Consider the following 9,366-nt stretch of genomic DNA (forward strand, 5'->3'; position numbering starts at 1 on the left):
TTGAGTTAGTGACTTTGACTTGTACAACTGATTTTGCCTGATTTCTTCTACCAGTTCTCAGTGATTTTTATAATTTGCAGCAGGCAATTCACAAGTTTATAGAGACAATGACAGTGTAAACCCAGGTTATTTTATGCAAAATGACCAGGGGAAAACATCATAAATTCGAATTTATTTAGTTAAAGGTCTGTTCAAAACTGGTGGAGAAGGGGTGCGTACTTTATTTGAGTTTTTCCATTTTACCTTTCAGTCCCAAAGATCTGTCTAAGACTTGTCCAAAATCAGGGGTGCGTACTTTAATTGGGGTGCGTACTTTATTCGAGAATATACGGTACTCGAAATTTCAAGGGATCTTCGTGGAAGAAACTTCAACAAAAGTGTATCCCTCTTTGATATATGTAAAATACACTGACTAATATTTTATCTAATTGATTTCAAATGAGAAGATTCCAAGCTACCCCGATGGAGTGAGTTTGTGGCCCATAACCACTGACGTAATGAATCAAAATCTCAATAATTTTGCTTTCCGAAAAGAAATGAAACGTTCCTTTCAACATACCACAATGAAACTGCATTTGCATTTTGAAACTCATTAAGTACAATTTTATTAACAGACACAGACCTGACAAAAATCAGTAAACTGGATGCTGCACCAATTAGAAAATGAACACATTATATCAGCAGGCATCTATACGTTTAAGGGCTTACTGGTGCAATAAATTACGAGAACAAATTGAATAAACTTTGTACGTCAACGTACAGAGCAAGTGTTGTTCACATGAACATAGGACTTTATAACACCAGTGGTAATCAGATACTCCACTAATTCCTTAGTAGCGAAATGGACAATTGTTTTGAGTATCGCCCCTTCAAAAGTTTGCACAGACCATCAAGTCCGGACCTGCACCTGATCCTTTGTACCTGTACCTGAATTTTCTGTTCCAGTACCCACCCCTAGTTCATACCATTGAAACTGTTCTGAAACTCATCTGGTAAAAGTTTTACCTACACAATATAAGTAAGCGAAAGACCAGCTTTTTTTAAAAGCTCTTGTTTTTACCTGCTGGTCGTGTTAACGTTTGCATCACGCAAATCAATAATGCGATTACCCTGGCCTTCGAATAAACCGGTTTTATCTTGGCTGACAGTTGTCATTGTCGTCTTTAAAGAACTAATCAATTGTAAGAGAAATCCAATGAAAATGAGTGATAGAAATAATCACTGCCAACAGAGTTTGATCGATGTACATATCAGTATGAAAATTTAGTGGGGAAAATGACAGTTTTACAGATTGGTAAAACAGTTTTGGCCACAGGAACAATATAATGGAACCTGTCGTCTGCTTTGGTTCCATTATATTGTTCTTGTGGCCAGGCGGGTTGAGCTGGACGCCTACAGAGAGTAATCCATTTATGATGTCGGGATGATGGTAAGAGTCAATTTCGATCCTTGCTCCCTGACAGAAAATAGCTTTTATAGGGGGAGGACCTGGGTCCTTTTCCAACTTCAGCCATCCACCTTCAGACGTCCTTCATAAAGTCCCGAAGGCAGTGTCAACATTTTCGAATTCACTACCTTTTGCTTCTCTGTCTCGCCACCTTTTATTATGCTAGGTATTGTATTGCATTTGTCATCAGTATGACAAGCACACACAAAAATCACTGTCCGTCTTAATAGTAGCAGTAATAGGCATCCTTCCTTCTATGTATAAGGCAAATAGATGTAGGTTTATAAATAGTCGACTTTAGGCAGACAGTAGTCGTGTGAAGTATCTTGGGGACGTGGTTTGTTGTGCAAACCTTGGTACTCATGATGGTGTTGGTAGGAGCCACTTAGAGGCTGATATATGAGTCGGTTTCCCACTTGGGATAGTTGTAGTCGTGATCTGTGTTCTGGGACTGCTCACCGTTGCCACCTTTGCTGTGCAGACCCTGGTAGTCATGATGGCGCTCATAGGAACCACCCAGGGGCTGGTACGGATCAGTTGGCCGGGTGGGGTAGGTGTATTCCTGATCAGTATCAGCGTCATCAAGCATATTGACAGGCGTGTGAATACTATTGTCGAAGGAGCAGATAGGTCGTGTCGGTGTTAGGACTTCGGAGACGTTCATGTCTTTTGTCGCCGACCCATTTAAGTCCAGGTAAGTGTTATCTTCATGCTCTGAGGTGTCATCTGGCAAGTGCCCAGACTTGTGGGTGTGATTTTTGATAGGATCGCCAGGCGTCGCTGGATTATACGCCGAGGAATCTTGAACGTTTGACGTTTCCAGAACTGATCTGTATACGTCCAGATAGTCGTCATCTTTTTGCTTTAAGGGTGGTGGAATTGGCGGAGGGAGAGTGGCTACTCCAATGAACCCTTCGTCTGTTATCACTGTAATCAAAGAAAATATATCAAATAAATCAAAAGGAATAAACAAGAAATCCTTAAAAATCACAACAGTTACGGTTAAAAAACATGAGAACACATACTTACAATATCATATACTAGATAAAGAGGGAGAGGCAGAACACAGTGGATGATGAAGATGATGATGACGATGAAATAAAGAGGGATTTAACAAATACACATCGGTAAATATCAGTTGATAGAAATCTAGCTAATGAATCTATTACACATATTTTTCAAATGTAAAAAAAAACATAAATGGCTCACCATCGTAGATTTCTTCATCGAATGCAGGGTTGTTGACGGCAGCCGGACGGTCGTGATCGGCTGCTCGTTGCTGTCGTTTCTTCCATAGGAACTTGAATCCGGCAAAGGCCAAGATGACAGCAAACAATGCAAAAACAGAAGCTACTATCCCAATACCGGTGAGAGATAGAACATCAATTCTGGAATTCGAACTGGCCGGTTGGTTGTCTGTCATTGGTCTGGTAGTTGGTGGAACACCTGGTACATAGGTAAAATGAAAAGTAAATTATAAAAAAAAACTTTCCGAGATCTAAGACGATCACAAAATGATGTTAACAGATCCTTACAGATTATGCAAAGGGCGTCTCATTATGTATATCAATAATTTTTTTTACCAAAGACTACGCGCGCTAGGTCGGAGGTACACGGTCCTGGGTTCTGAGTGGTGCGGTTGTACACTAGCAGGGAAAAAGTGCCTTTTGTGGGGATTGACTAATTGTAGCTTGTAATTGCTATAAACAACAAACCTATGGATTCTAGTCATTGGCAATTTTTCCCCACGATATAGGGTAAATGTGCTCAAATGTTGTCAGCTAAATGTGGATCTCAATAAAGTCAAAGTCAAACATAGAATGAAAAATCTGCTGACATTTCACGTAGCTTCATTATAAACGCGACCATGTAAAACACGAATTATAACTTAGAAGTCTATGGGAAGAAGAAACTCATCAATGAGACCTTAAGGAGATAATGTAGCATAAAAGAAGCGATTAACATAGATTATGTCAATACGCCATTTCCGTCCATTTTCTTGTAGTCATAGCGTTAAGGGTTACCCTTATAATTATAATTATTGCTTTGTAATTGTTATTATATACGTTGCATCGTGTACAACAGGCGAGGAATAAGTTCTTCCCTTCATCCACACCAGTAAATTATCTTTTTTGAAATAATACGGGTCACAAGCATGAATTTTAACAAAATACGATTGTGGTATCTAAACAAGGGGCTTTCCTGTTATATGTCTAATTTTGTTTAAGTTTAAATTACTTTAACAAGCACATGGCGTAGAATAAAGTCTTCTTTTACATTCCTTTCTGTTAGAGTTGCCAACTGTCTGAATTCCCAACTAATACACTTAGCGCATTTATAGCGCATTTACAAACATGCTTTTACTATTTGCTCCTGAATAATCAATTGCCTGATTTTCTATCCTATTATGTCAATTTTACACACCGAATGCATCGAAAATCCAAAACCCATTCGTCTCTTAATAAAGATTCTCCTTTTTGAGCACATTTAAAATTGACCATAACATACCCATAACCCCAAATATCACAAAACCGAAGTTTTTTTAGTAGATTCAGAGCAGAACCTTAAAAAGCTTTTAGGTGATGCATCATCTAGTAAACACTTAATTTCATTAGCAACAACCAACATACCAAATATCATAAGGACCACATCTTTAGTTCTGCTGTTTGCACAGCGATCACGCATTCAGACATACACACTGTTGGGGCGCGCGTTAACGAAGAAATCAGCAAAGCATACCTGGAATAACACGAACAGTGGGTGTATACGGATGGGTTGTGACAGAAAACGTGTTGCGCCGCAATGTTGTCTTGTGTGGTACTACAGAACAGTCTCAGTGTGCGTTGCAAAGGTTGTTCCAGTGCTCGCTGCCAGATCATTTACTGTAAAAAAAGTTCTATGTTTATACGTAATCACGTATAATTTTATGCGATACGAAAGTCAAATGCTTTTGACAATGTATTCAAATCCTGATGGTCACAGATGTACGCGACATGTCAATACAAACAAATAATTCTACTGAACCTTAGAAAACAGGAAGGATCTCATAATCCAGTCATTTCTGTATTTTTCTAATATTTTCAACATGCCTAATGTAATATATAGATCAAACGTATCGAGGTATGCAGTTCACAGGCAGACTCATGAACACAAACACACACACTTGAACTATCGCCAATAGGTGACGTATGCAAATCAGTTGGGACAGAAGACTTGTAACGCGGCAATGTTGTCTTGGATAATGCCGTCGAGCTATCTTCTGTTCGAACCACCTGACGAGGCTGAGCTTGTTTCTGGTTCATCGAGTGAACAGGAATAGCATGTATATCCATATTTATATTTCAGCCATGACATAGGTATGGTGAAATATATTGTATCCTATCCGTAATGTTTCTTCTTTATTCTCCTGTCAAATCTTCAAAGCACGTCATCTCCATCGTTCCTGGACCGAATGACCTAAAATTTGTGCCATGTCAAAATAACGTGTTTGCAGATTTGTTTGCAATTGGGTCATTTTCCAATGGCTAGAGACTGGTGACTGTTTTCTGCGGGTGCAGGCCTGGACATGTCTAAAGTTTGATGAAATAGGCAGCCAACGACCTAGCCTGACACAATATTTTGTGTTGTATCTTGTATAACCTAGATTTTGCCTGGCGGACTTCAAGAAACATGACCACAGTGTGTGTCAAACATGACAACATAGAAAGCCCGATAAAGACGACTAAAAACAGCTGCCTGGATAGTAATTTTACATGGGAAGTCCCGGAAAAGTCAATTTTTGCGCGGAGGGGGGCGCAATTTTTAAATTCATGTTTAAAACTTTGGTGATTATGCCAAAAACCATTTTAATTTTAGACTGCTCCATTTTACATACGGGTATCACATGAAGAGTCCATTCTTGCACGGATTTTTTTTTTCAAATTCAGTTTTGGGTGATTGAATTCTATTTTTATCTTGTGTTTGTGGACTGGTCTATTTGACCTATTTACATGGGTGCACTGGAAGAGTCAATTCAGGCAATTCGTACATTTTAATTGGAAGTGTCCCATTTTCGAACAGGGATGATTCTAGAGCGGTCTTTTGTTGCGTGGGGTCACACCTGCGTATATTTTCAAGCCGCATGAGTTCCGTTTTGACATTTTTGCTAATTTCTTCCTAGCCTGTGTTTACACAAGCTCTCGCCGGCTGGGCTTAATGACTAGGGTGGCGGCAATCGTAGGGCCGGCCGCTAGGGGCGCGATTTTAGTCAGGCTAATTTCTTCCATACGCGGCCGCACGCACAAGACGTACCTCCAACGCATCTGAATCGTTTTTAGAAAGTTTCAAGTACGCAGGCAAACGAAAATATACGCCCAGTACGCCCGATAGTTTTGGACATGCACAAAACTATCCTTCGTACGCAGTTTGGTGGCCAAAACTTTATGGATACGCAATACAGCGGTCCCACGTTGGTCGAGTGCGGTATGAAGACGCTTTATACGCAGTAATACGCGGATATCGCAGTATTGCGAGTACATAGCGTACTTACAGCGCAGACGCAACGCAACATGAACGACCATATGACGAATGCCCGAATAGATTTAGTACCGTACGTTCTGCGATCGCGCATACTACTCGTACTGATAGCGTGATCGACGCACACTCCAGATTTGGAATAAATACGAAGGTGCATCTGAGTCCAGACAAAACAGATCATCTCAAGATGGCAGATCCAGGCCAGGACCGACGAATTTGTACCGGGGGCATGGAGAGATGGTCACAACTTGCAGGACACCATGAATGTGACTGGTCCCAACAGAGCCTCCAGGGAAGGGAAGGGAACCTGCTGAAGCGCTGGGTCAATTTGTGTAACACACGTGTCATTTTGTGTAACAGATCTTTGACTTTATTTGCGGTCGATAGACGTCGCGTGCGTCTGGAATACGCCGAACATACGTATTTTATACGCAGCATACGCAGCTATTCGCAGCACGGAAAATTCTTTTGCGCATTTCATATGCAATCATACGCACCTCATGCGAAATGGATACGCTGAAGTCGGATTCAAACGCCAGATGGGCTCGATGTATAATTTAATTTATTCCAAAAAAATCCAAATAATAGGCGTACGGCCGCAAATTGACAAAATTTCATGCGGAAATCGTGAGCACTTAAAAATATACGCAGGTGTGACCCCACTTTAACAGCGTTTGGTGGCAGAGGCAGCGTTATGGTGTGGGGCGGTATAGCTGCCAAACAAACAAAGTTCGTCATCATCCAAGGCAACCTCTATGCGGTGGAAATAAGGACACCGTTCGTCATTGTGTCGCATTGTATTTACCTTTTTCACAATGGAGCAAAAGCCATTCTGCAAGATTAAACCGCCCGTTCACACAAAACACACTACCTCCAGGATGCACGAGTACAGTCTTAGGATGGAATGGCCTTCCTAGAACACTCGATTGAAAACCTCTTGGGTCAAATCATTTTGCTTGAATAAAGAGTAACAGTGGCTCTGATTAACGTGTCCTGTTGATTTAAGTTACCTTCATACACAAGTCAATACCGACGGAGGAAAATTAACTGAGTGGAGTGTTTGACTTTAGTAGGGTAATTTCTGTACTTTATTTTTGTGTCCCCTACTCTTTCGGTAAGTGTGATGGGTTCTTTTACGTGCCCGGGGTGTGGCTCTCCATTTAACTTGCTATCCAAGGGACGGCCCTAGCAGAAGCTAGGTACTTCACCTGAGTGAAGTGAGGAAAATGTAAAGTGCCTTTCCCAAGGGCACAAGATCGGAAATAGCATAGGTTTCGAACTCGGGACCTTTGGGCCTGAACCCAAAGCGCTGCCGATTACGCCAAGCGATCTCACTTCAATTTAATGTTGAATCGCGCATGTTCACAAAAAGACTTTCTGAAAGGCCTATGAACGGTGAAGGAGACGGTTCCGTGTAAAGCACAACGTAAGGCTCTAGTCTGGAAAATAAAGAAATGCTAAATAAAAGAATGTCAGCTTCCCATGTCTTTTTTTCATTCTCGGGGTTTCTTCAAACCGTCGCTTTGGAATACTGTAAATGCATTTAAGTTCGCGGGGATTTAATTTCGCGTTAGCGGGAAAGTGGAGTGTTTGCAGTAATTTTAAGTTCGCCGCAGTGCCATACACTGGGGTCACATACTGTAACATGTCTTACCGTTACCATCAGTGGTGGACATAGCTGCTGTAGGTTCTGAAAATTGAACAAAAGAGTCCTTTAAATTCTTTTAGATTGTGTGTCGAAATTAAAAATACAGACAGCCAAAATACTAAATAAGCAAGGTGTACCTTGAGCACAGGTCAGGGCGTACTCACGGCGTAAATCCGACCAAAATAGTAGTTTCTCTCTGTCCAAAAACAAAGACGTCACATATACGAAACATTGAACTCTGTCTCACCACAATGTCACTTCACGTCACTAGGTCCGTATATCACCCTTTAGAATTCTAGAAGCCTCCGATAAATGCCTTGGTTTTTATGGTTGTTCTGTAGAACCATTACACCAGTCCTGTGACTGGCAACCCACGTGATCTGTGTCGCCAACTCACCTTGCATATCCATCCGCCGCATAAATTTAACTGTCGGTAGGTAATAAGTAGTTCCTGTATTAGAATGAAAAATCGATCCTGATAACTTGCACTTATTAACATCAAGCAATGACAATTTCTACCTCCCAATTACACTCTCCGTTTTGTTCAAAGATATGTATATATAACGAGAAGGAATAGAAAAATAAGGACTCCAGAGACGCAAATACATTATTTATCACTGACCGCTTGTTAACGTTCTTGTCATAATCTTTGTACCTTGTACTGTTGTGTTGATTCTAGCCTGGCATACTTGCGAGGGTTAAACAAACACAACCTTCGAGTACCCAACCTATCTCTGGCATCATATAATTATTTTTTGTACGACTCTAGTGTTTAACGGACATATTACTTATAAAACTAATAGTAAAACTATTACAAATCTATATAATAGTAAGATACGCTAATACATATACGTGATAGTGTGTTTTCTATGATGTTCACGTTGACTCCGAGGCAACAACACGTCTATCATACAACGTGTTAAGATTATTTTGTGAGTATTGACGATGTACCTTGGTCGGGTATAGTTACACCTTCTTTCCGCTAGGACGACGACCTCGTAGCGGTTGAGTATGTTGAAAGGGCGCGAATTTCATTGATAAGAACGACTTCTCATTTTTTATTGTTTTTTTCTGTCATACTTTTACATCTGATATGATATTTCTATCATGAAATCAACGGTTACTCAGATCCAAAAAAGGTAGCAGCGAGGTTGCCGCACGGTCGCTGTCTACTAAAATGGGGCCTTTAGATACAAATCCCACTTATCGACGCATTGTTTGTAATAACTCGATCTTTGTAATTACACGAAGCAGCTATAACAAAAAAAGAAGCTGCAAAAAAGCCCAAACACCACACACACAGGCGCGTGCGCGTGCACGCACAACTATAACAAAATATGTCGGACGGTCAGATTCCGGTCAGACGGACAAGCCGATTGTCTAAGAGCAGGGTTAAACCTACGACCAAATTGTGCTGGACTGGCGAGTTTATTACCTTTATTGCACATAAATGCATATTATCAAGAAGTCAAACGCTAACCAAACAAAAGCATCTGTGATCATTTGTTTTTTAATGAAATATTTCGACTCTTACTGCCGCTCATGCTCGCCAGATTAAACTTCTGTGAAAAAACAATTATTACTTCATTGCAAAACCTTGTGTAGATACTTATTGCATGCAATTAACAGATATATAATGAAAGAAGTGATGTCAATAGAAACCGATAAGATTAAAAGATTATTAAACTAAGTGGAATATGATAGATTTTAGAGCAAAAGGTGAGTTCTTCTCATTTTGTGCGTAAAAATGATAATA

The 9,366-nt window shown here is 40.4% G+C and overlaps 1 protein-coding gene across 1 annotated transcript; it reads right to left on the reverse strand.

The window, feature by feature from the left end:
• Window positions 1-1,014: 1,014 nt before the first annotated feature.
• On the reverse strand, window positions 1,015-7,948 carry LOC118424507. Its single transcript, XM_035833086.1, has 5 exons — window positions 7,858-7,948; window positions 7,617-7,652; window positions 4,187-4,329; window positions 2,657-2,893; window positions 1,015-2,374 (listed from the first exon to the last, which is right to left on the reverse strand). Exons 4-5 carry the CDS (start codon window positions 2,868-2,870, stop codon window positions 1,833-1,835), a joined length of 756 nt encoding a protein of 251 aa, XP_035688979.1. The 5' UTR covers window positions 2,871-2,893; window positions 4,187-4,329; window positions 7,617-7,652; window positions 7,858-7,948; the 3' UTR covers window positions 1,015-1,832.
• Between the last annotated feature and the right edge of the window lie 1,418 nt (window positions 7,949-9,366).

This window comes from Branchiostoma floridae, chromosome 10 (assembly GCF_000003815.2).
Source record: "Branchiostoma floridae strain S238N-H82 chromosome 10, Bfl_VNyyK, whole genome shotgun sequence".
Lineage (NCBI taxonomy): Eukaryota > Metazoa > Chordata > Leptocardii > Amphioxiformes > Branchiostomatidae > Branchiostoma > Branchiostoma floridae.

Bases quoted from the DNA above. Each gene is read 5' to 3' on its own strand.
- LOC118424507 (XM_035833086.1), bottom strand. From the start codon at position 2,870: ATGACAGACAACCAACCGGCCAGTTCGAATTCCAGAATTGATGTTCTA. The intron at 2,375-2,656 runs GTGAGCCATTTA...CTTTGATTACAG, and splicing joins CGATGAAGAAATCTACGATG to TGATAACAGACGAAGGGTTC.